This window comes from Triticum aestivum, chromosome 4A, assembly GCF_018294505.1.
Source record: "Triticum aestivum cultivar Chinese Spring chromosome 4A, IWGSC CS RefSeq v2.1, whole genome shotgun sequence".
In the NCBI taxonomy this organism is placed as follows: domain Eukaryota; kingdom Viridiplantae; phylum Streptophyta; class Magnoliopsida; order Poales; family Poaceae; genus Triticum; species Triticum aestivum.
This window is the reverse complement of record NC_057803.1, coordinates 545434080-545461161: the sequence shown is the minus strand read 5'-3', so window position 1 is coordinate 545461161 and position 27082 is coordinate 545434080. Positions and strand designations below refer to the sequence as shown.

Here is a 27082-nt window from a genome sequence, read left to right as displayed (position 1 = left end):
GGATAAGCATGTGAGTAACACGCAACGAGATAAGAAAGAGAGAGAGAGAAGCTAAGGAGAGCACATCACTTGGCTTGCTCCCACTTAAAAGAGAGCAGCAGCAAAAATTCGAAGTTCATTGCCTGGTAGAAAGTTGCACATCTTACTTTACTTTCCTCCGGAATGGAAGTTTCCAATGTTTGGTATGTGACCACAAGTCCACAATATACAGGAGAGAGAGATTCTGATGACATCCATGTTCTGCAGGAAGTTTCTATATGAAACGCAAACAGACCCGGAAGCGAGTAGAGTATACTTGCTGTGCTGACCCAGCAAAGTCACAGCTCCCTTGTACTACCAGCACATATCTGCTTCTGTTCCTCCTCTAGTTTTCTCCAAGCAGCCTGACAAGCAGTCCAAGAAGGGTAAGGATTGATATGCTTTCGTTTCTTGGGGGGGTGATGGATTAGTGTAATAGAATCAGTTACCTTATCTTTCTCGATCTTGGAGAGATGTGGCTTCATCGAGTTGCCGAGCCCCACTCCTCCCCATGCATCCAGAAGCTCCTTCTCCCTCGCTCTTCTGCGCTCCTGCTTCAGTTCTCCCTCTGATTTCCTACATTCAACCTGCCAAGTAGTCGAAACATTCTAAGTGCTGGTACATTTCATATCTTCAGATGATAGGTTGGTGTGATAGAACCAATTAATTACCTTGTCACTCTCAATCTTGGACAGATGGGGCTTCACCGAGCTCCCTAGCCCCTCTCCTCCCCATGCATCCAGAAGCTCTTTCTCCCTCGCTCTCCTGCGCTCTTCAGCAGGGTTCAAGACTCTTGTCGAATTTCCTTCAGCAGCAGCAGCAGCCTGCTTGGCTTGCTCAAGCTTCGTCGGACGCTTGACAAAGATGTCAGCCAGACCCCCGGCTGCTCCATCTGCACATTGTGTATCACTCTTCTCTAGCAGTGGTGTGTCACTATCACCCTTCTTTTCATGCTCCATCTTCTCCTTTTCAAGCCTGGAGACATGTTTATCCAAGATCTGGTCTAAACTATCAGATGCTTTGTCATCGCTACCAGTCTGCACACCAGTTCTTGCTCCTCCTGATGCATTCCTCTTCTCATATTCCATCTTCTCCCTTTCTAGCCGACTGACACGTTTTACTAGGACTTGATCCAAGCTCTCGGATGCTGTGGCAATGTTGCCATGCTTCCGCTGATCACGCGACACAATGGTCTGTCCTTGTCCCGAGGCATTCCTCTTCTCATACTCCATTTTCTCCCTTTCCAGTCTTGATACACGCTTCACTAAAATCTCATCTAAACTCACTGGTGTGTTATCACAACACTTCTGTGGATCCTTCTGCTTCTGTACGTCGATCTGTCCTTGCTCCAGTGCTTTTCTCTTTTCCATCTCCAGTCTATTGGTTGGCTTAACAAAGACCTTGTCGAGGCCAACACCTACTTCGCTGCCATCCTTAGTGCAGAAACTTCGAAGTGCTTCAAGCTTTGCAGCTTCAATTCGAGTCAATCTTTTGCCACCATGGTTACCCTTTGCAGCCAAGGGTGGCAGCTTATGTGAACTTAAAATTCTGTTTTCTTTATCTTGTGAAGAATCGGTACAGGCTTGAACGCAATTGCTTTCTTCACCCGATCCCCTGATCACATTGCTGTCAGACAAGACTTCTGACTGACCCTTGAGAGATTCAGATTCTTCGGTGCTGGCTTGCACATCGTCCGTAACATCCTTGCAGTTCCCTTCAGAAGAACCGGTGCACTGGTTGCTCTTCTTGGCTTCCAAGATCTCTTTCTCAAGCCTAGACATATTCTTCACAAGAATGCTGCCCAGGTCAGAAGCAGATTCTAGTGCCGTTGTGTTGCCCCCTGCAAGTTGGCCCTGGCCATCTTGTACAACAGGTTTCACTGGAGTTACTTTTCTGCATGCTTCTTTTGCTTCTTGAACTTCTCTTTCTAGTTTTGAATGATGCTTGACCAAGAACTTGTCCAGACTTGGTAATTCAGATGAGACTTCTTTCTTTGGTCCTTGTATATCAATAAAGCTGGCTGCAGTGGAATATCTTCTTGATTGTGGTCTGTGTGTCCCTGCAGTAGTGTAGCTCACAGGCTTCGTTTCATGATATTTTCCCTTATCCCTTTGAAGTGCTGCATTTAGGCCAGATGTGGCAACAATGACCGCCAAAGAGGCAAGGTCGTCTTCATGAAGAGCTTTTATCCTTTCAAGCATAATGTTTACAAGATCAGTGGATTGTTCTAGATCAGCAGTATTGAAATCAGATGGGAAGATGCTTTTTCTGGAGGTATTGTTATTGGATTTGAAATTGTTTGTTTCTTCATTGTTACAGTCACCAAGCTGCTGCTCAGCTTCAGAATTCACATCACTATCAGTCGCCTCTGGATTTTGGCTAATTTTCCGCAATAGCTCCTTAAACTCTTCTTGGTTTGGCAAATCAGGAGAGTTTGCAAGTTTGACAAATGCCTTCTTCACTGCAGCAGCAACCTCCATATCAACCTCAAAAGCAGTCTGAAAGGACGCTGTAACCTTGTGAGTTGGTCTTCCTCCAGTTTTTGCCGAGGATTCCACCTCATACTGCTGACTGGGACAGTCAGGCTTGTCATACATCATGATACCTATTACTCTAGCGTATTCAAATGCTTCAGTCGCATGCAACTTGGCCTTTTCCATAAGTTCTTCAGCTTCTTTGTTTTGGATCCTATTAGAAAAATAAAATAAAATAACATATCAAGGACAGTCAGAATATCAGAGGAATGAAACAAGTGTAGTCAGCATAACAGCAGGCATGATAGAATAAGAACAACATAATCTCACCTGGCTGTTTGAAGAATTCTACACCACGAAGCTTCAACCATAGCAGTCTTGCGAGCTTCCATCGCCTTTCTGGCCGCTTCACTGGCTGCAATTTTCTCCCTTGCCATCCTAGTATAATGAAGATTGGAATTTTCCAGAGTATCATGAAGGGATGCGGTCATACCATCAGTCTCCTGCAGAAGACGAAAGGCATAACTTTAATTCACATCATAAAAAATATTATTTAATCCAATTTCCCACTTTGCTTATCTCAGGCAGAGAAGAGAGAACTGAGACAGCAATGACATCAAATTTCGAGTTTCTCGTCATGAAATGCATTGAAGTGCACAATCAAGATCTTAAAGGTCCATGAAGGAGAATAAAAATGTAAACTGCACTTTAACTGGCAGGTGGGAATCTGGAGTATACTGAACAGTGTAAACTAACCTGGTCTAATGTGCAATATTATCCTGGATCCACTCGTGCTATGGTTTAAATACAATTTACTCTAGAACGAAGAGTGGCTAAACATTTTGCACTATCCAGTAAGTACCTGAAGACGCTTTATCTTTCTTTTCAAGTATGATTCAGTTTTTTTCCTAGGGAACCAATCAATCGAAGGACCACTTCTGCGAATCACAGATTTTTTGAATTGGGATGTCGACTTATTGACAGATTTCAGTACTGAGTTTCCAAATTCTCTTGAACCTGGACTCTGCAGAAAACAAATGCAGAAAGTGCTGTTAGCTAAATTCTTCATAGAATTAGATCTTACAAGTAGGAAATTAAACAAGAAATCGAAACTTGCAAATGCCTAATTGGGTTTTGTTCAAGCTGAGTAAATTTAATGTGCAAACTATCTGAAAATACATAATAGAGAGTTAGAGACAGACTTCTTCATTTTACAGGACTAAACCTAAGACTCTTAACAGTCACATGTGCAGCACACATGTAATGTTGGTTGCCTGTAAAGTTGACCTATGAGAATACTAATGACTATCGATATTAAAAACTTAATCATCATTACGACTGCTCTTAAATTTCTACCCAGTTAAGCCCAGGTCAGCTTTGTCTCGCAAGAAGATTTTCCTTAATTAAAGTAATGACTAGCAAAGCATTCTTGAGTGGTCAGGACCAAATCAGTATGAGAATATTGCTCAGTTGACTATAAGCCCAATTGGGTTTTGTTCAAGCTGAGCAAATTGAACCTGCAAGCTATCTGAAAATACATAATGGAGATAGACTTCTTCATTTTACTGGACTAAACCTAATACTCTAACAGTCACATGTGCAGAACACATCAATGTTGGTTGCCTGTAAAGTTTTCCTATGAGAATACTAATGGCTATCGATATGAAGAACTTAATCATCCTCATGGGTCCCCTTAAAGTTCTACTCAGCTAAGCCCAGGTCAGCTTTGTCCCGTATGACTATTTTCCTTAATTAAAGTAATGACTACAAGCATTCTTGAGTAGTCAGGACCAAAGCAGTATGAGAATATTGTTCAGTTCACTACAAGCCTAATTGGGTTTTGTTCAAGCTGAGCAAATTGAACCTGCAAGCTATCTGAAAATACATAATAGAGACAGACTTCTTCATTTTACTGGACTAAACCTAATACTCTAACAGTCACATGTGCAGGACACATCAATGTTGATTGCCTGTAAAGTTTTCCTATGGGAATACTAGTGGCTATCGATATTAAGAACTTAATCATCCTCACGGGTTCCCTTAAAGTTCTACTCAGCTAAGCCCAGGTCAGCTTTGTCCCATATGACTATTTTCCTTAATTAAAGTAATGACTACAAGCATTCTTGAGTGGTCAGGACCAAAGCAGTATGAGAATATTGTTCAGTTCACTACAAGCCTAATTGGGTTTTGTTCAAGCTGAGCAAATTGAACCTGCAAGCTATCTGAAAATACATAATAGAGACAGACTTCTTCTTTTTACTGGACTAAACCTAATACTCTAACAGTCACATGTGCAGAACACATCAACGTTGGTTGCCTGTAAAGTTATTCTATGAGAATACTAATGACTATCGATATTAAGAACTTAATCATCCTCACGGGTGCCCTTAAAGTTCTACTCAGCTAACCCCAGGTCAGCTTTGTCCCATATGAATATTTTCCTTAATTAAAGTAATTACTACAAGCATTCTTGAGTGGTCAGGACCAAAGCAGTATGGGAATATTGTTCAGTTGACACATGTTTTCAAGTTGCCTATCCACACCTTTCGTTTCCTTCTTATAATCACGAGTCTATTATGATGATTAAATCAGTTTCAAAGAATATTTTTTGTTTTACAGACTTCTGAGTTATGATAGCCTAGAAATAAAATAAAAATGCTCACAAAGATGTCTACATTCATTTAAAGTTGAACTATAAGTTAGAATATCAGGTCAGTTAACAGTAATATAACACATGTTGCCTTATTACTAATAACAAAACAACAGGAGACATTCTTACACCTTTCAAGCTGCTAGCATTAATAAATCTTGGTGGCACCTTTCGTCATTTGATGGGATCTATCCTACTGGTTTACCCCAGCAATGAACAAAACTTACAAGAGTACCAACTCTACCATTTCAAATGTCAACTCAATGCAACTCCGACATGAGTCTTCATATCCAAACTAGCTAATCACTTGGGAACTTAGGAAATGGAAGGTGACCAGGTAACTACATTATTTGCAAGGAATAACCAACAGAGCACATACCGGCATATGTTTGACATAAACTTGAACTGAAATTAACAAAGAGTCATGCGCAATGCATTCGCTCTCTAACCCCATACCTGGAACCAACAATAAATTACTGTCTCCAAGAACTACGTTATGAAATATCACACACTACAAGCAATTCCTCAAATGTACCAAATCACAGTGGCAGGATATCGGTAAGTAAACATACTGCAGACTTTTGCACTCTACGAATTAACACCCACACACTCAAAGTTGCAGTTATCCATAACAGTACAAGCACACATTATGAAATACCACATCGGTATGGCATCAGTTAACATACTAGTACAAGCAATTCCGCAAATATTACCAAATCACATTCGCAGGATACTGGTAAGTAAAGATACTGCAGACTTTTGTACGAATTAACACCCACGGACTCAAAGTTGCAGTTATCCATAAGAGTCCTCATGTCGCAGAGTTCAGATACATCGGACATGCCGAGTAATGGGACGCAATCGCCGCGGCAGGCCCGACGAGGACTAGGGTTTTGGTAAGGGATTCAGTTGTCACGATTGCGAAGCAATATCGGCGGAGAAAGGCTGCGAAGCCCTGAATGAAGAGAAACTATGCCGAATCGAACAAAGGATAATCTACACCGCACCAAACCACCGCCCGCCCAACGGCTCCCGAAAATTTTCCCGTGCGAAACCGGCGTCGCAAACCAGAGCGGCCGCCCACAGTTCCAACAAGGGGAACCGCAGAATCCCCAATCGAACCGCACGAGACATACAGAGTGAGACCGCAGCAGAGCTTGATGGGGGAGGGGAGTGGGGTGTCGGGCGGACCTTGCGGGAGCTCCCGCCGCTGCGGCCGGGGGAGACCTTCCGACGGGAGGGCGTCGGCGAGATGCAGCGGGCCCCGCCGCCTCCGTCGGCGGAGGGAGGCGGCGACGAGGTGGGAGACGAGGTCGACATGGCGAATCGCGCGATCGGAGATTCTAGAGAATGAGGGGCGGCGGCGAAGGAGGAGGAGGAGGATTTGGGATTCAAATAGAGGTGGAGGCCTGGAGGGGATCGGGGGACAAGTAGCCGTTGTTGATGCCGAGCTCCCGGCCGGGTTGAAAATTGAAACGCGGGTGGGATTACGACAGGGAGCGTGAGGATTGGCGCTGAGCTGGCCGGTTTATGGTGCCACGTCAGAGGAGTGATTGCGTATGTAAACGCGCACGTATTCGGAAAATTCAGGAGGGAGTTTATTCCATTTCTTTTTTTTTTGAGCATCAGTACAGACACAAGCGCTCATATACACGCGCATACACTCACCCCTATGAACGCACACACGCACACCCTACCCCTATGAGCACCTTCGAAAGACTGAGCCGCCATATCATCTTGAGATTTACGAGGTCACCATAGGCACTTCGTCGTCGACGAGAACGTCTCCTCCCACTGAAAGCGCATTGCCGGAAATCCTGAAATAAATTCAAGAATAATGCGAGCACCAGGATTTGAACCCTGGTGGGTTGGGGATATCACTGTCCACCTAACCAACTCAACCACAGATTGATTCGCAGTTTATTCCATTTCCTGAGGAGTAATTGCTCCTCGCAAATTTAAATATTTTGAAATGACCGTCTTCTTTTTCCTTTTTTTTTGAAAATTATCAGTTTTATTATAAAGATTCATCAGAAGTACAAAACATGCCAAACATAATGAAAGTTACATCGAGGTTCATGGACCACCGAACGACCATTGCTGCAGCTAGAACGAGCCGTCGACATATCGTTGTCGCCGCTCCCATACCGAAAAACCGAGGGAGACGGGCATGGCCACTCGAATCTTTTTCACTTGGTGGTGGCGGTTCCTTCGTAAATCTTATCAACTCCATGATTTTAAAGATGTGAGATCCAGGAAAAACCGATCCGCACGATTGCACTCCACTCCGCATTTTCAACTCCCTGGAATTAGAGCGTTCGGCATCGCTCCACCGGCTCCGGGGGCGGAGTTGAGGAGTGGTGAGAATCCAAACACACTCTTAGTTTCATCTCCGCTCCCATGCAATCGCCAAGCATCCAAACCCCTCATTCCTATGGAAAAAGTAAACAACCATCTATCCTCCCTCCAACAAATCTCTTTTGTACTCACAATTTTTTTTATAAACGACACTCTTTATTGACTCATGATGTTGCATCAAAAGGACACAAAACACAACGAGTATACACTCAATCACTGCACGACTAAGATGCAGAGATAAATAAAAAAGGAAAAAAGGAAAAAAAACCATAGGGTTTGGCGAGGCAACAACCCACTGCAGCAAAATATCAACTAGTACTACCTCTATTGACAACATTCGGAAGAGCCGGAGGTTCTCTAACATCGACGGCTTCAGCGAGGAGATGGTGCATGAATGCCATTGTCGCCAAATCCAACCACATAAGCGAGATAATGGGTTTTAACCTAGAAGAGAAAGATAGGGTAGGATCCAGACAATGCCTTCAATAAGGGAGTGTAAACCACCATCGTCAGGTACAACCAAAGAAAGTCAGACCTACGGTGATGATAGGATCCCCTCAGGGTAGGCCCGTGACAAGGATTTGGTCCAACAGGACCAACAGCCCCAATTGTTGACAGGAGAATCATTCGGCTGGGCTGGGACGATAAATCCGATTCCATGCGACCACTCCATAGCCCCGCCACCCTCTCCTGCACCTTATTCTTGCTTCCCGATGCTAGAATCCGCCTTTTCACCATCGACGAACTCACCACCCCATAGCTCCGCCTGATGTCTGCGGAGGTCCATTTTCACTGGTAATTGAATCGGTCGACCTTGGTGATGGCATAGGAAGGTCCAAATCAACTCCTAGATGGACGGTGGCGCCGAAACCCGACGAAGAAGGCCAACACCGCCCCGACATCCTAACCTCGTTTGTCACATCCATGGGCGGGAATCTCCTCTGCGAATCGCATGTGTCCTCCGCGGTGTTTGGCCTTAGCCGACCTCCATTGTCCCACTGTGTCTTCCACCCTATCTGCCCATGCGGTAGTTTTCAAAATGCATCTATGGTCTTTTGCTACCTCTTGAGCACTGCGTTGGTTTTCCCTTGAAGAGGAAAGGGTAATGCAGCAAGTAGCGTAAGTATTTCCCTCAGTTTTTGAGAATCAATGTATCAATCCAGTAGGAGGCCACACGCAAGTCCCTCGTACCTACACAAACAAATAAGAACCTCGCAACCAACGCGATAAAGGGGTTGTCAAGCCATTCACGGTCACTTACGAGAGTGAGATCTAATAGGGATAATAATAACAAGATAAATATTTTTGGTATTTTTATGAGATAGATTGAAAGTAAAGATTGCAAAATAAAATAGATTAGAAACTTATATGATGGAAAATAGACCCGGGGGCCATAGGTTTCACTAGTGGCTTCTCTCAAGATAGCATAACTATTACAATGGGTGAACAAATTACTGTTGAGCAATTGATAGAAAAGCGAATAATTATGAGAATATCTAGGCATGATCATGTATATAGGCATCACGTCCGTGACAAGTAGACCGACTTCTACCTGCATCTACTATTATTACTCCACACATCGACCGCTATCCAGCATGCATCTAGAGTATTAAGTTCATAAGAACAGAGTAACGCATTATGTAAGATGACATGATGTAGAGGGACAAACTCAAGCAATATGATATAAACTCCATCTTTTTATCCTCGATGGCAACAATACAATACGTGTCGTTTCCCTTTCTGCCACTGGGATCGAGCACCGCAAGATTGAACCCAAAGCTAAGCACTTCTCCCATTGCAAGAAAGATCAATCTAGTAGGCCAAACCAAACTGATAATTCGAAGAGACTTGCAAAGATAACCAATCATACATAAAATATTTCAGAGAAGAATCAAATATTGTTCATAGATAGACTTGATCATAAACTCACAATTCATCGGATCTCGACAAACACACCGCAAAAAGAGTTACATCGAATAGATCTCCAAGAAGATCGAGGAGAACTTTATATTGAGATTCAAAGAGAGAGAAGAAGCCATCTAGCTAATAACTATGGACCCGAAGGTGTGAAGTAAACTACTCGCACATCATCGGAGGGGCCATGGAGTTGATGTAGAGGCCCTCTGTGATCGTTGCCCCTCCGGCGAAGCTCCGGAAAAGGCCCTAAGATGGGATCTCTTGGGTATAGAAGGTTGCGGCGGTGGAAATAGGGTTTCGTGGTGCTCCTCGATGTTTTCAGGGTATGAGTATATATAGGAGGAAGAAGTAGGTCGGTTGAGCCACGAGGGGCCCACGGGGGGGGGGGGCAGGGGGTAGGCGCGCCCCTGCCTCGTGGACTCCTCGTTCGTTTCTTGACGTCCACTCCAAGTCCTCTGGATCATGTTTGTTCCAAAAATCACGTTCCCGAAGGTTTCATTTCGTTTGGATTCCGTTTGATATTCCTTTTCTGTGAAACACTGAAATAGGCAAAAAAAAACAGCAATTTGCACTGGGCCTTGGTTTAATAGGTTAGTCCCAAAAATAATATAAAAGTGTAAAATAAAGCCCATTAACATCCAAAACAGATAATATAATAGCATGGAACAATCAAAAATTATAGATACGTTGGAGACGTATCAAGCATCCCCAAGCTCAATTCCTGCTCGTCCTCGAGTAGGTAAATGATAAAAATAGAATTTTTGATGTGGATTGCTATCTAACATAATTCTCAATGTAATTCTCTTTATTGTTGCATGAATATTAAGATTCGAAAGATTCAAGAAAAAAGTCTAATATTGACATAAAAATAATAATACTTCAAGCATACTAACTAAGCAATTATGTCTTCTCAAAATAACATGGCAAAAGAATGTTCATCCCTACAAAATCATATAGTTTGGTCATGATCCATTTTCTTCACACAATAATGCTCTCATCATGCACAACCCCGATGACAAGCCAAGAAATTGTTTCACACTTCAGTAATCTCAAACTTTTTTCAACTTTCACGCAATACATGAACGCGAGCCATGGATATAGCACTATGGGTGGAATAGAATATGATGATGGGGGTTATGTGGAGAAGACAAAAAGGGAAAAAGTCTCACATCGACGCGGCTAATCAATGGGCTAGGTGAAAGGATCGATGTGGTTGACTAGAGGGGGGTGAATAGGCAACTAACAATTTTTAGCTTTTCTTTACCAAATTAAACTTTGCATCAAAGTAGGTTGTCTAGATGTGCAACTAGGTGAGCAACCTATATGATGCAACAACAACAAGCACACAAGCAAGCAAGGGAAGTAACACTAATAAGCTTGCACAAGTAAAGGTACGAGATAACCAAGAGTGGAGCCGGTGAAGACGAGGATGTGTTACCGAAGTTCCTTCCTTTTGAGGGGAAGTACGTCTCCGTTGGAGCGGTGTGGAGGCACAATGCTCCCCAAGAAGCCACTAGGGCCACCGTATTCTCCTCACGCCCTCACACAATGCGAGATGTCGTGATTCCATTATTGGTGCCCTTGGAGGCGGCGACCAGACCTTTACAAACAAGGTTGGGGCAATCTCCATAACTTAATCGGAGGATCCCAACAACACCACGACGCTTCACCACAATGGACTATGGCTTTGTGGTGACCTCAACCGTATAGGGTGCTCAAACACCCAAGAGTAACAAGATCCGCTAGGGATTAGTGGGGGAATCAAATTTCTCTTGGTGGAAGTGTAGATCGGGGCCTTCTCAACCAATCCCGAGCAAATCAACGAGTTTGATTGGCTAGGGAGAGAGATCGGGAGAAAATGGAGCTTGGAGCATTAATGGAGCTTTTGGGGGAAGAGGTAAGTCAACGAAGAAGAAGATGACCCCTTTTATACAAGGGGAACCCATCCAACCGTTACCCCCAAAACAGCCCGGCAGAGGGCGGTACTACCGCAGGGGGCAGCGGTACTACCGCTGGACCCAGCGGTACTACCGCTCCTCCTCGCGGTACTACCATGCGGTGCAGGAACTGAGCCCGGTGCGGTACCGCCACGGTGGTAGGGCGGTACTACCGCTCTCTAGCGGTACTACCGCTTCTACTACCACTGCAAGTGCCGCACAACTCGACACGAGAGGCGACCCCCTCGAGTCGACGCGGTAGGAGCCCGGTACTGCAGCGGTACTGCGGCTGAGACCCACAAGCGGTACTACCACTGGGTACCGCGGTACTACCGCTTGGACCCAAAACAGCACACTAAAAGAGGAAAGAGCACTCCATTGAAGCGGAACGGCTCAGAGGGTGAGGAAAGGATGTGTACGTGTTGATTCCACCCAAGCCTTACCAAAGCGGACCCCCTCTTGATAGTACGATGACTCCTACGAAACTAGTCCACCAAACAAGAAACGAAAGAGCTACACCGTCTTGAATAACACTCCGAGGGAAAATAAATCGTCTCGTGCCAAAGGATGAATCTCTGAAATGCTCAAAGCACACGATTAGTCCGCAAACATGTTGTCATCAATCACCAAAACTACATCGAGAGATATATGCCTTAACAACCTCCCCCTTTTTGGTGGATTGATGACAACCAGGGATTTGCACAGGGATAAGACATGAAAGTAAGATACTTAGAACTACAAAATATAGATGGGCTCCCCCTGAATGTGTGCACCTAGTTAGTAGTGCCTTTGGAATGCAAGACACACACATTAGGATCAACACTCCCCCTATATTTTATAGTCCAACGATCTAAGCAAAGGACACATGAGAGCATGGTATATAACAGGATAAGCATGCAACTCATAAGATACCAAAGTACTAGATAGACCTAGATAATGATAAGATAAAGATAAGGTAGCATATGTCTCACACCATATGTCTGGAACTTAGGTCTCACTGGCACAAAACCAAACAAAGCAAACGGCGAGAAAACACAACGACACCACAAACCACAAAGACACACTCGCAACACGGCAACAGCAACAACACAAATCCCTAAACTCTCTCCCCCTTTGGCATCGAGACACCAAAAGGGCAAAGAGCATTGCTACGCCTCCAGGTGATAGCAAGCTGAGGATCTCGAACATCACATCCCAGCAGGAGCGTCTGCACCGCCGTCATTGGTCGAAACTGCCCGGCGTCTGAATCGATCCACGGGCAATGCTGCTGAACCCACTCCTCCTCATCAGTGATCCTCTCCTCAGATCCGCTGTTAACAGTGGCACCCAACTGGCGCATGAGCTCCTTGTGACTTCTGCGGGCCTTCTTCTCGGAGACATGAGACATGTACTGGCCATGAGACTCCATGCAGAAAAGTTTCTTCATCTTGCGCTTAATCCTCAGCCCATGAGGGCTCCACACCGGAGGGCTCATAGTCCTCATCCTTGTCGGCCTCAGCCTCGTCCTCGGTCTCCATGTCAGCCTCAGAAGGTGGACCACCAGATTGAGGGGCCTGGGTGCCCCAATTGTCTTTCTTCCTCAAATGCTTCATATCATGAGAAATCAACTCTCCAGTTTCCAGCGCAGCCCTGGGATAGTGATGTGCCCAGGCCTTCTCAATGAGCAGCATGATGAATGGACCATAGATCGGGCACTTGCGCTCAGAAATGGCAGAAAGAAGTTCAGACCACATAACATGAGAAATGTCCAGGGACTCTCCAGTGTTTGCTTCCTTCTCATGCTGGCAGAAGAGAAGCATGTCCACAAGATAGGAGTGGACCATATCCAGATTCCCAATGCGAGGGAAAAGAGTCTCTCGGAAGACGCAGTGAAGGATGTCCAGATAGGTAGATAGCTCATAGGTTACCTTCTTTGTCTTGGGGTTAACCTTCTCAAAACAGTAGGGCCAGAGGCCTTGCTTGTGAGTGGAGGTGACATTACGGTGAGGGCGGAAGCCGACTGGATTCTCAAGCCCGAGATCTTCCACCCCAAGTAACTCCATGAAGGCCTTCCACTTGACAGTGAGCAACTTGCCATTCGTCATCCAAGTCAGAGTCCTTTCTTCATCAGTTCCAAGATGGACACTGGCATAGAATTGACATATCAAATCAGCATCAAAGTCCTTGTTGAACTGCATGATTCTGACAATGTTCAACTAAGTGCACATCTAAAGGGCTTCGCCAAAGTACTCAGGGTCCTTTTCCATAGGATCGGTGTCGATGGAACGAACATCAACATGGTGATTCTTCTTAGCCTTGATCACATCAAAGAAGAGGCGAACTGAAAGCGGTTCCAAAACGGGCGGTTGACCAAAGTGGGATCTTGGTCTTCCTCATAGGGGTTGCGGCGATGCTTTGCCCAAAATTCCTTGGCAGTCATCTCAGACACAGTCTTTCCCTTTGGCTTGCTTGTCAATCTCTTCGTGAGCTGAGGCGGCAGTGGAGCACTTGAGGAAGCACCCGCTGGCGGCGATGGAGTACTAGAGGAACCACCTGCTGACTCAGATGTGCGGTAGCGCTTTGACGTTGCACGACCGGGGTTGACACGGCGGACCTGCTGCTCAGGATGATCATCACCTAGAACCAAACACACGAGCAGAAGAAACAACACGAAAGAAAGAGCATAAGCCACCAAACAAAGCAACATGGATCAAAATGTGGCAGGAAATGATGGAACTGGGCATCTAGCGGTAGTACCGCGACCCAACTGCGGCAGTACCGCTTGCATGGTAGTACCGCTCAAGATGGGCAGTAGTACTGCTCAAGACGGGGAACGGCGGTTCCCTACTGCCGTGGACAGATCCGGCACTACCCGGATGCCAAATTCAAAAATAAGCCGACCAAACTTCAATCCAAAGGGCCTAGAAGCCATCTCCATCCTACTCAAGCCTCGACTTAGCCAAAAGACGAGAAAAACAGTGCCTATTGCCCCTAAAAACTAGATGCAAGATCTAGGCAAAGAGAGAACGGGATCGGGGGCAAATCCGGCATCCATGGCTAGAGGACGTTGTGGGGATCGATTCCACCGGAGGAAATGGAGAGGGACGACACGAAAACAGCGGTCGGCCGAGGCCCTCCTGCGGCGAGGCATCACTGGAGCGACGAGGAAGATGAGCGAGTGGGGGCGAATGGGTATGGGGAGAAACAACTCCCCCTACCCCGACATAACCCCCCCATCGCCCGCCCCGCAGCGGTAGTACCGCTTGACGCTTGTCAGCGGTAGTACCATGCACACAGCGGTAGTACTGCTCTGCCGCAAAAGGACTGGCCAAAAGGCTTAGCTCAAGAAAAGAAACCGAGACGAAAGCGAGGACAAACACACACACAAAACCGACAAAAGAACGAAAAACACACACCTCTCTAAGAGAGGGCGGTGGCCGAGGCCACCTATGTTTGAGTTCAGAGGTATGGCGCTGCAAAGATTTTAACCTTGGGCCCATGACCAACACTCCTCTTTGAAGCACTAGTACCATCAAAAATGGCTAATGTGAAAGAGTTTGATTAATTTATGCATTATGGGGGGAGGGAAAGTTCATTGAGAGAACAACACTCCCCCTATGTCCATGCCTACACCTAAACTAGACAACAAGTTGAGTGTGGTGGGGTGTGCAAGGGTTCAAGTTACATTGCTCGAATCAATGATATTTAGCTCATGCCTTAACTCATGAAATCTTGCTTCATCCAAAGGCTTCGTGAAAATATCTGCAAGGTTGTCATGAGTGTTGACATAGTTGAGCTCAATCTCCCCTCGCCTAATATGATCCCGAATGAAGTGATACCGGATCTCAATATGCTTCGTCTTGAAGTGTTGCACTGGGTTGAGAGAAATCTTGATTGCACTTTCATTGTCACACCAAAGAGGCATATTGTCACAAGGGACACCGTAATCCTTTAAAGTTTGCCTCATCCATAAAAGTTGTGCACAACAACTACCGACAACCACATACTCCGCTTCCGTGGACGAGAGAGACACGCAACTTTGCTTCTTGGAAGACCAACTCACCAAAGAGCAACCAAGAAATTGGCACCCTCCGGAAGTGGACTTCCTATCCACTTTGTCTCTCGCCCAATCCGAGTCCGAATAACCTACAAGCTTGAAGTTTGCTCCTCTTGGGTACCATAAGCCAAAGTTTGGGGTATGAGCCAAATATCGAAAGATTCGCTTGACCGCCACAAAGTGACTTTCCTTAGGTGCGGCTTGAAACCGTGCACAAATACCCACACTCAACATGATATCCGGTCTAGATGCAGAAAGGTAAAGCAAGGAGCCAATCATGGAGCGATATACCTTTTGATCCACCGCTTTACCATTGGGATCAATTTCAAGTTGGCACTTGGTGGGCATGGGAGTGGAAGCCGGCTTGACATCACTTAGCTTGAATCTCTTGAGCATGTCTTGAGTGTATTTGGCTTGGTTGATGAAGGTTCCTTCTCTCCTTTGCTTCACTTCGAACCCGAGAAAGAACTTCAGCTCTCCCATGAAAGACATCTCGAACTTTGAGGTCATGAGAGCGGCAAATTCCTCATTGAAAGCTTTGTTAGGAGAACCAAAGATAATATCATCAACATATAATTGGCACACAAACAACTCCCCTTTGACCTTCTTAGTAAAAAGAGTGGGGTCGATTAGCCCAACTTCAAAACCACGGTCTTATAACAACTCGGTAAGGTGGTCATACCATGCACGTGGGGCTTGTTTAAGGCCATAGAGTGCCTTATCGAGTTGGTACACATGATTGGGAAAGTAGGGATCCTCGAACCCAGGGGGTTGCTTGACATATACCAATTCATTAATAGGACCATTAAGAAAAGCACTCTTCATATCCATTTGTTGTAACTTAAAGTTATGATGAGAAGCATATGCAATCAACATGCGAATGGATTCAAGACGAGCAACGGGAGCAAAGGTTTCACCATAGTCGATACCCTCAACTTGGGAGTAGCCTTGTGCTACCAAACGAGCCTTGTTGCGAATGATAATCCCATGAGCATCTTGCTTGTTCTTGAATATCCACTTGGTTCCGATGACATTGTGGTTCCCTGTTGGCCATGGAACCAATCTCCACACGTTGTTGCGCTCGAAGTTGTTGAGTTCTTCATGCATGGCAGTGAGCCAATCCGGATCTGCGAGCGCCTCATAGACCTTTTGGGGTTCAACACACGAGACAAACGTGTGATGTTCACAATAGTTTGCTAATTGTCTACGAGTGCTTACCCCCTTTCTTAAGCTTCCAAGCACATTTGTCATGAGATGATCCTTGGTGGAGAGCTTGGAAGCAATCTTGGCGGCACGATGCTCCAATTCCTCCACGGGGGTGAGACGAGGAGTGGTCACTTGATCATCTTGAGCGTCGTCTTGAGCTTGTTCTTGATCTCGAGGAAGCTCTCGATCTTGAACTTGCTCGGAGGAGTGAACTTGACCTTGGGCATCACTTGATGTTACAACACCATCTTGAGATTGACCTTGCCCTTGGTCTTGTTCTTGAGGTTGAGGGCCTTCACTTTGTTCTTCGGAAGCGTGTGGGTCTTGGGTTGGTGAAGGTTCTGTTGGGGAACGTAGTAATTTCAAAATTTTCCTACGCACACGCAAGATCATGGTGATGCATAGAAACGAGAGGGGAGAGTGTGATCTACGTACCCTTGTAGACCGACAACGGAAGCGTTAGCACAACGCGATTGATGTAGTCGTACGTCTTCACGGCCCGACCGATCAAGCACCAAAACTACGACACCTCCGAGTTCTAGCACACGTTCAGCTCGATGACGATCCCCGGACTCCGATCCAGCAAAGTGTCGGGGAAGAGTTCCATCAGCACGACGGCGTGGTGACGATATTGATGTACTACCGTCGCAGGGCTTCGCCTAAGCACCGCTACAATATTATCGAGGATTATGGTGGAGGGGGGCACCGCACACGGCTAAGAAAACGATCACGAGGATCAACTTGTGTGTCTAGGGGTGCCCCCTGCCCCCGTTATATAAAGGATCAAAGGGGGGGTGCAGCCGGCCAGGAGGAGGGCGCGCCAGGAGGAGTCCTACTCCCACCGGGAGTAGGATTCCCCCCCTTTCCTAGTTGGAATAGGATTCGGGAGGGGGAAAGAGGAAAGAGAGAAGGAAGGGGGGGCGCCGCCCCCCTCTCCTTATCCTATTCAGACTAGGGGGAAGGGGCACGCGGCCCAGCCCTGGCCACCTTTCCTCTCTTCCACTAAAGCCCACTAAGGCCCATATACCTCCCGGGGGGTTCCGGTAACCTCCCGGTACTCCAGTAAAATCTCGATTTCACCCGGAACACTTCCGATATCCAAATATAGGCTTCCAATATATCAATCTTTATGTCTCGACCATTTCGAGACTCCTCGTCATGTCCGTGATCACATCCGGGACTCCGAACAAACTTCGGTACATCAAAATGCATAAACTCATAATATAGCTGTCATCGAAACCTTAAGCGTGCGGACCCTACGGGTTCGAGAACAATGTAGACATGACCGAGACACGTCTCCGGTCAATAACCAATAGCGGAACCTGGATGCTCATATTGGCTCCTACATATTCTACGAAGATCTTTTATCGGTCAGACCGCATAACAACATACGTTGTTCCCTTTGTCATCGGTATGTTACTTGCCCGAGATTCGATCGTCGGTATCTCAATACCTAGTTCAATCTCATTACCGGCAAGTCTCTTTACTCGTTCCGTAATACATCATCTCACAACTAACTCATTAGTTGCAATGCTTGCAAGGCTTATGTGATGTGCATTACCGAGAGGGCCCAGAGATACCTCTCCGACAATCGGAGTGACAAATCCTAATCTCGAAATACGCCAACCCAACATGTACCTTTGGAGACACCTGTAGAGCACCTTTATAATCACCCAGTTGCGTTGTGACGTTTGGTAGCACACAAAGTGTTCCTCCGGCAAATGGGAGTTGCATAATCTCATAGTCATAGGAACATGTATAAGTCATGAAGAAAGCAATAGCAACATACTAAACGATCGGGTGCTAAGCTAATGGAATGGGTCATGTCAATCAGATCATTCACCTAATGATGTGATCCCGTTAATCAAATAACAACTCTTTGTCCATGGTTAGGAAACATAACCATCTTTGATTAACGAGCTAGTCAAGTAGAGGCATACTAGTGACACTCTGTTTGTCTATGTATTCACACATGTATTATGTTTCCGGTTAATACAATTCTAGCATGAATAATAAACATTTATCATGATATAAGGAAATAAATAATAACTTTATTATTGCCTCTAGGGCATATTTCCTTCAGTCTCCCACTTGCACTAGAGTCAATAATCTAGATTACACACTAATGATTCTAACACCCATGGAGCCTTGGTGCTGATCATGTTTTGCTCGTGGAAGAGGCTTATTCAATGGGTCTGCAACATTCAGATCCATATGTATCTTGCAAATCTCTATGTCTCCCACCTGGACTAGATCCCGGATGGAATTAAAGCGTCTCTTGATGTGCTTGGTTCTCTTGTGAAATCTGGATTCCTTTGCCAAGGCAATTGCACCAGTATTGTCACAAAAGATTTTCATTGGACCTGATGCACTAGGTATGACACCTAGATCGGATATGAACTCCTTCATCCAGACTCCTTCATTTGCTGCTTCCGAAGCAGCTATGTATTCCACTTCACACGTAGATCCCGCCACGACGCTTTGTTTAGAACTGCACCAACTGACAGCTCCACCGTTTAATGTAAACACATATCCGGTTTGCGATTTAGAATTGTCCGGATCAGTGTCAAAGCTCGCATCAACGTAACCATTTACGATGAGCTCTTTGTCACCTCCATAAACGAGAAACATATCCTTAGTCCTTTTCAGGTATTTCAGGATGTTCTTGACCGCTGTCCAGTGATCCACTCCTGGATTACTTTGGTACCTCCCTGCTAGACTTATAGCAAGGCACACATCAGGTCTGGTACACAGCATTGCATACATGATAGAGCCTATGGCTGAAGCATAGGGAACATCTTTCATTTTCTCTCTATCTTCTGCAGTGGTCGGGCATTGAGTCTTACTCAACTTCACACCTTGTAACACAGGCAAGAACCCTTTCTTGGCTTGATCCATTTTGAACTTCTTCAAAACTTTGTCAAGGTATGTGCTTTGTGAAAGTCCAATTAAGTGTCTTGATCTATCTCTATAGATCTTAATGCCTAATATGTAAGCAGCTTCACTGAGGTCTTTCATTGAAAAACTCTTATTCAAGTATCCCTTTATGCTATCCAGAAATTTATATCATTTCCAATTAGTAATATGTCATCCACATATAATATCAGAAATGCTACAGAGCTCCCACTCACTTTCTTGTAAATACAGGCTTCTCCAAAAGTCTATATAAAACCAAATGCTTTGATCACACTATCAAAGCGTTTATTCCAACTCCGAGAGGCTTGCACCAGTCCATAAATGGATCGCTGGAGCTTGCACACTTTGTTAGCTCCCTTTGGATCGACAAAACCTTCTGGTTGCATCATATACAACTCTTCTTCCAGAAATCCATTCAGGAATGCAGTTTTGACATCCATCTGCCAAATTTCATAATCATGAAATGCGGCAATTGCTAACATGATTCGGACAGACTTAAGCATCGCTACGGGTGAGAAGGTCTCATCGTAGTCAATCCCTTGAACTTGCCGAAAACCTTTTCGACAAGTTGAGCTTTGTAGACAGTAATATTACCGTCAGCGTCAGTCTTCTTCTTGAAGATCCATTTATTCTCAATTGCTTGCCGATCATTGGGCAAGTCAACCAAAGTCCATACTTTGTTCTCATACATGGATCCCATCTCAGATTTCATGGCTTCAAGCCATTTTGCGGAATCTGGGCTCACCATCGCTTCTTCATAGTTCGTAGGTTCATCATGATCTAGTAGCATGACTTCCAGAACAGGATTACCGTACCACTCTGGCGCGGATCTCACTCTAGTTGATCTACGAGGTTCAGTAGTATCTTGTTCTGAAGTTTCATGATCATTATCGTTAGCTTCCTCACTAATTGGTGTAGGTGTCGCAGAAACAGGTTTCTGTGATGTACTACTTTCCAATAAGGGAGTAGGTACAGTTACCTCGTCAAGTTCTACTTTCCTCCCACTCACTTCTTTCGAGAGAAACTCCTTCGCCAGAAAGTTTCTGAATTTAGCAACAAAAGTCTTGCCTTCGGATCTGTGATAGAAGGTGTATCCAATAGTTTCCTTTGGATATCCTATGAAGACACATTTCTCCGATTTGGGTTCGAGCTTATCAGGTTGAAGCTTTTTCACATAAGCATCACAGCCCCAAACTTTCAGAAACGACAACTTTGGTTTCTTGCCAAACCACAGTTCATAAGGCGTCGTCTCAACGGATTTTGATGGTGCCCTATTTAACGTGAATGCGGACGTCTCTAGAGCGTATCCCCAAAACGATAGCGGTAAATCAGTAAGAGACATCATAGATCGCACCATATCTAGTAAAGTACGATTACGACGTTCGGACACACCATTACGCTGTGGTGTTCCGGGTGGCGTGAGTTGCGAAACTATTCCACATTGTTTCAAATGTACACCAAACTCGTAACTCAAATATTCTCCTCCACGATCAGATCGTAGGAATTTTATTTTCTTGTTATGATGATTTTCAACTTCACTCTGAAATTCTTTGAACTTTTCAAACATTTCAGACTTGTGTTTCATTAAGTAGATATACCCATATCTGCTTAAGTCATCTGTGAAGGTGAGAAAATAACGATATCCGCCACGAGCCTCAACATTCATCAGACCACATACATCTCTATGTATGATTTCCAACAAATCTGTTGCTCTCTCCATAGTACCGGAGAATGGTGTTTTTGTCATCTTACCCATAAGGCACGGTTCGCAAGTACCAAGTGATTCATAATCAAGTGGTTCCAAAAGCCCATCAGTATGGAGTTTCTTCATGCGCTTTATACCGATATGACCCAAACGGCAGTGCCACAAATAAGTTGCACTATCATTATCAACTCTGCATCTTTTGGCTTCAACACTATGAATATGTGTGTCACTACTATCGAGATTTAATAAGAATAGACCACTCTTTAAGGGTGCATGACCATAAAAGATATTACTCATGTAAATAAAACAACCATTATTCTCTGATTTAAATGAATAACAGTCTCGCATCAAACAAGATCCAGATATAATGTTCATGCTTAACACTGGCACCAAATAACAATTATTTAGGTCTAATACTAATCCCGAAGGTAGATGTAGAGGTAGCGTGCCGACTGCGATCACATCGACTTTGGAACCATTTCCCACGCGCATCGTCACCTCGTCCTTAGCCAATCTTCGCTTAATCCGTAGTCCCTGTTTCGAGTTGCAAATATTAGCAACAGAACCAATATCAAATACCCAGGTGCTACTGCGAGCATTAGTAAGGTACACATCAATAACATGTATATCACATATACCTTTGTTCACCTTGCCATCCTTCTTATCCGCCAAATACTTGGGGCAGTTCCGCTTCCAGTGACCAGTCTGCTTGCAGTAGAAGCACTCAGTTTCAGGCTTAGGTCCAGGTTTGGGTTTCTTCTCTTGAGTAGCAACTTGCTTGCTGTTCTTTTTGAAGTTCCCCTTCTTCTTCCCTTTGCCCTTTTTCTTGAAACTAGTGGTCTTGTTGACCATCAACACTTGATGCTCCTTCTTGATTTCTACCTCTGCAACTTTCAGCATTGCGAAGAGCTCGGGAATAGTCTTTATTCATCCCTTGCATATTATAGTTCATCACGAAGCTCTTGTAGCTTGGTGGCAGTGATTGGAGAATTCTGTCAATGACGCAATCATCTGGAAGATTAACTCCCAATTGAATCAAGTGATTATTATACCCAGACATTTTGAGTATATGCTCACTGACAGAACTGTTCTCCTCCATCTTGCAGCTATAGAACTTATTGGAGACTTCATATCTCTCAATCCGGGAATTTGCTTGAAATATTAACTTCAACTCCTGGAACATCTCATATGCTCCATGACGTTCAAAACATCATTGAAGTCCCGATTCTAAGCCGTAAAGCATGGCACACTGAACTATCGAGTAGTCATCAGCTTTGCTCTGCCAGACGTTCATAACATCTGGTGTTGCTCCAGCAGCAGGCCTGGCACCCAGCGGTGCTTCTAGGACGTAATTCTTCTGTGCAGCAATGAGGATAATCCTCAAGTTACGGACCCAGTCCGTGTAATTGCTACCATCATCTTTCAACTTTGCTTTCTCAAGGAACGCATTAAAATTCAACGGAACAACAACACGGGCCATCTATCTACAATCAAACATAAATAAGCAAGATACTATCAGGTACTAAGTTCATGATAAATTTAGGTTCAATTAATCATATTACTTAAAGAACTCCCACTTAGATAGACATCCCTATAATCCTCTAAGTGATTACGTGATCCAAATCAACTAAACCATGTCCGATCATCACGTGAGATGGAGTAGTTTCATTGGTGAACATCACTATGTTGATCATATCTACTATATGATTCACGCTCGACCTTTCAGTCTCCGTGTTCCGAGGCCATATCTGTATATGCTTGGCTCATCAAGTATAACCTGAGTATTCCGCGTGTGCAACTGTTTTGCACCCGTTGTATTTGAACGTAGAGCCTATCACACCCGATCATCACGTGGTGTCTCAACACGAAGAACTTTCGCAACGGTGCATACTCAGGGAGAACACTTCTTGATAATTTAGTGAGAGATCATCTTATAATGCTACCGTCAATCAAAGCAAGATGCGATGCATAAAAGATAAACATCACATGCAATCAATATAAGTGATATGATATGGCCATCATCATCTTGTGCTTGTGATCTCCATCTCCGGAGCACCGTCATGATCACCATCGTCACTGGCGCGACACCTTGATCTCCATCGTAGCATCGTTGTCGTCTCGCCAATCTTATGCTTCCACGACTATCGTTACCGCTTAGTGATAAAGTAAAGCATTACAGCGCGATTGCATTGCATACAATAAAGCGGCAACCATATGGCTCCTGCCAGTTGCCGATAACTCGGTTACAAAACATGATCATCTCATACAATAAAATTTAGCATCATGTCTTGACCATATCACATCACAACATGCCCTGCAAAAACAAGTTAGACGTCCTCTACTTTGTTGTTGCATGTTTTACGTGGCTGCTACGGGCTTAAGCAAGAACCAATCTTACCTACGCATCAAAACCACAACGATAGTTTGTCAAGTTGGTGTTGTTTTAACCTTCGCAAGGACCGGGCATAGCCACACTCGGTTCAACTAAAGTTGGAGAAACTGTCACCCGCTAGCCACCTTTGTGCAAAGCACGTCGGGAGAACCGGTCTCGCGTAAGGGTACGCGTAATGTCGGTCCGGGCCGCTTCGTCCAACAATACCGCCGAACCAAAGTATGACATGCTGGTAAGCAGTATGACTTATATCGCCCACAACTCACTTGTGTTCTACTCGTGCATATAACATCAACACATAAAACCTAGGCTCGGATGCCACTGTTGGGGAACGTAGTAATTTCAAAATTTTCCTACGCACACGCAAGATCATGGTGATGCATAGCAACGAGAGGGGAGATTGTGATCTATGTACCCTTGTAGACCGACAGCGGAAGCGTTAGCACAACGTGGTTGATGTAGTCGTACGTCTTCACGGCCCGACTGATCAAGCACCGAAACTACGGCACCTCCGAGTTCTAGCACACGTTCAGCGCGATGACGATCCCCGGACTCCGATCCAGCAAAGTGTCGGGGAAGAGTTCCATCAGCACAACGGCGTGGTGACGATCTTGATGTACTACCGTCGCAGGGCTTCGCCTAAGCACCGCTACAATATTATCAAGGATTATGGTGGAGGGGGGCACCGCACACGGCTAAGAAAACGATCACGAGGATCAACTTGTGTGTCTAGGGGTGCCCCCTACCCCCGTATATAAAGGATCAAAGGGGGGTGCGGCCGGCCAGGAGGAGTCCTACTCCCACCGGGAGTAGGATTCCCCCCTTTCCTAGTTGTAATAGGATTCGGGAGGGGGAAAGAGGAGAGAGAGAAGGAAGGGGGGCGCCGCCCCCCTCTCCTTATCCTATTCGGAATAGGGGGAGGGGCGCGCGGCCCAGCCTTGGCCACCTTTCCTCTCTTCCACTAAAGCCCACTAAGGCCCATATACCTCCCGGGGGGTTCCGGTAACCTCCCGGTACTCCGATAAAATCCCTCACCCGGAACACTTCCGATATCCAAATATAGGCTTCCAATATATCAATCTTTATGTCTCGACCATTTCGAGACTCCTCGTCATGTCCGTGATCACATCCGGGACTCCGAACAAACTTCGGTACATCAAAATGCATAAACTCATAATATAACTGTCATCGAAACCTTAAGCGTGCGGACCCTACGGGTTCGAGAACAATGTAGACATGACCGAGACACGTCTCGGTCAATAACCAATAGCGGAACCTGGATGCTCATATTGGCTCCTACATATTCTACGAAGATCTTTTATCGGTCAGACCGCATAACAACATACGTTGTTCCCTTTGTCATCGGTATGTTACTTGCCCGAGATTCGATCGTCGGTATCTCAATACCTAGTTCAATCTCGTTACCGACAAGTCTCTTTACTCGTTCCGTAATACATCATCTCACAACTAACTCATTAGTTGCAATGCTTGCAAGGCTTATGTGATGTGCATTACCGAGAGGGCCCAGAGATACCTCTCCGACAATCGGAGTGACAAATCCTAATCTCGAAATACGCCAACCCAACATGTACCTTTGGAGACACCTGTAGAGCACCTTTATAATCACCCAGTTACGTTGTGACGTTTGGTAGCACACAAAGTGTTCCTCCGACAAACGGGAGTTGCATAATCTCATAGTCATAGGAACATGTATAAGTCATGAAGAAAGCAATAGCAACATACTAAACGATCGGGTGCTAAGCTAATGGAATGGGTCATGTCAATCAGATCATTCACCTAATGATGTGATCCCGTTAATCAAATAACAACTCTTTGTCCATGGTTAGGAAACATAACCATCTTTGATTAACGAGCTAGTCAAGTAGAGGCATACTAGTGACACTCTGTTTGTCTATGTATTCACACATGTATTACGTTTCCGGTTAATACAATTCTAGCATGAATAACAAACATTTATCATGATATAAGGAAATAAATAATAACTTTATTATTGCCTCTAGGGCATATTTCCTTCAGGTTCCACTTGAGTGGAACATTGTCCTTCTCCTTCGGCCACAAGGGGTTCCTCAGTGGGTAGGATATGACCAATACCCATTCTTCTAATGGCTTGGGGAGGAATTTCATCACCTACATCAAAAGTACCACTTTGCTCCACTTGGGAGCCGTTATTCTCATCAAAATCCATGTTACACGTTTCCTCAATAAGTCTCGTGGACTTATTGAGAACACGGTAAGCATGAGAGTTTGTAGCATAGCCAACAAATATGCCCTCATAAGCTCTAGCCTCAAATTTAGACAAACGGCCACCTTTCTTGAGAATGAAACACTTACACCCGAACACCCGGAAGTACTTGAGGTTGGGCTTGTTATCGGTGAGTATCTCATATGGAGTCTTGTTCAAGCCTTTGCGGAGGTAGAGCTGATTAGATGCATGACACGCGGTGTTCATGGCTTCCGCCCAAAAGTTGTAGGGAGACATGAACGCCATCATGGTCCTTGCCGCATCCATCAACGTCCGGTTCTTCCTCTCCGCTACACCATTTTGTTGAGGGGTATAAGGTGCGGAATATTGATGCTTGATCCCCTCATCACTCAAAAACTCATCCAAGGTGTAGTTCTTGAACTCGGAGTTGTTGTCACTTCTTATAGTCAAGATCTTTGCATTGTGTTGTCGTTGAGCTTCATTTGCAAAGTTGATGACGATTTGTTGGGTCTCGCTCTTCCTCTTGAAGAAATACTAGATGACCCGTTGCGCCCATGGCGCAAAGGCCGAAAGGAAGCCAACATTTGAAAGAGTGTGCATCAAAATATGTAGACATAGAAGGAAACACATGGAAAATAAGTACGAATTGATGACAGATAGATGGTTGCTGATGATACATGTTTTCTAAAAAGCTTACGAATGATCATTTACAATGTTATGAGTAAGGCATGTAGATAGGCAGAGCTATGTTAGACAAATGTATCGCTGGATGTTTAGAACGATTTCTTTGAGGCAAGTCTTCATAAATGTTGCTCTTCAGGGCCTGCATTGCTCAGAGCAGAAATTCCTTCGATATCATCGTCCAAGCTCCAATAACACTTGTTTGTTTTCTGTATAACGAATTTTGATTGTAAACTTATATCTTTAAGACGATTAGCAATATATCTTATCTGTGACAAAATATGTTTCAGATTGTTGGCTTTGGGTGTTGATCTTGCTGTGAAGTTTGTATCTATTATGCGGTAAAGTTCCTTCACTTCACTTACACTACTTGAGAGCTTCAGCTGCCGGTCGATCTTCAGCTTCTTTGAGTTTACCGTACACGTAGATGGATATTGATTTTCTTGGAATTCGGTTGTCCAATTGGTGCCTTGATGGATAGTGAATTGTTGCGTCAAGACCAACCGTCCTTACCTTCTGTGTTGAGTACACTACATTTGGAAGGCCAAGCTGCTGCATCATAGCGTCC

The 27082-nt window shown here is 44.9% G+C and overlaps 1 protein-coding gene and 1 long non-coding RNA gene across 3 annotated transcripts; one reads left to right on the top strand and one right to left on the bottom strand.

Moving 5' to 3' along the window:
• Positions 1-118: 118 nt before the first annotated feature.
• LOC123086853 (uncharacterized) lies at positions 119-6587 on the bottom strand. Of its 2 annotated transcripts, none has more exons than XM_044508671.1 (6): positions 6334-6587; positions 3355-3516; positions 2823-2995; positions 690-2706; positions 468-605; positions 119-383 (listed from the first exon to the last, which is right to left on the bottom strand). In XM_044508671.1, exons 1-6 carry the CDS (start codon positions 6460-6462, stop codon positions 318-320), a joined length of 2685 nt encoding a protein of 894 aa, XP_044364606.1. In that variant the 5' UTR covers positions 6463-6587; the 3' UTR covers positions 119-317. The 2 variants fall into 2 exon arrangements, with proteins under 2 accessions (XP_044364606.1, XP_044364607.1); XM_044508672.1 differs by lacking the exon at positions 6334-6587 and adding an exon at positions 5922-6153.
• On the top strand, positions 340-27082 carry LOC123086855 (uncharacterized). Its single transcript, XR_006441147.1, has 4 exons — positions 340-404; positions 4431-4558; positions 4790-4905; positions 26805-27082. It is a non-coding gene; the product is annotated as an uncharacterized lncRNA (long non-coding RNA).

Bases quoted from the DNA above. Each gene is read 5' to 3' on its own strand.
- LOC123086853 (XM_044508671.1), bottom strand. From the start codon at position 6,462: ATGTCGACCTCGTCTCCCACCTCGTCGCCGCCTCCCTCCGCCGACGGA. The intron at 606-689 runs GTAATTAATTGG...ACTACTTGGCAG, and splicing joins CCAAGATTGAGAGTGACAAG to GTTGAATGTAGGAAATCAGA. The intron at 384-467 runs GTAACTGATTCT...ACTGCTTGTCAG, and splicing joins CCAAGATCGAGAAAGATAAG to GCTGCTTGGAGAAAACTAGA.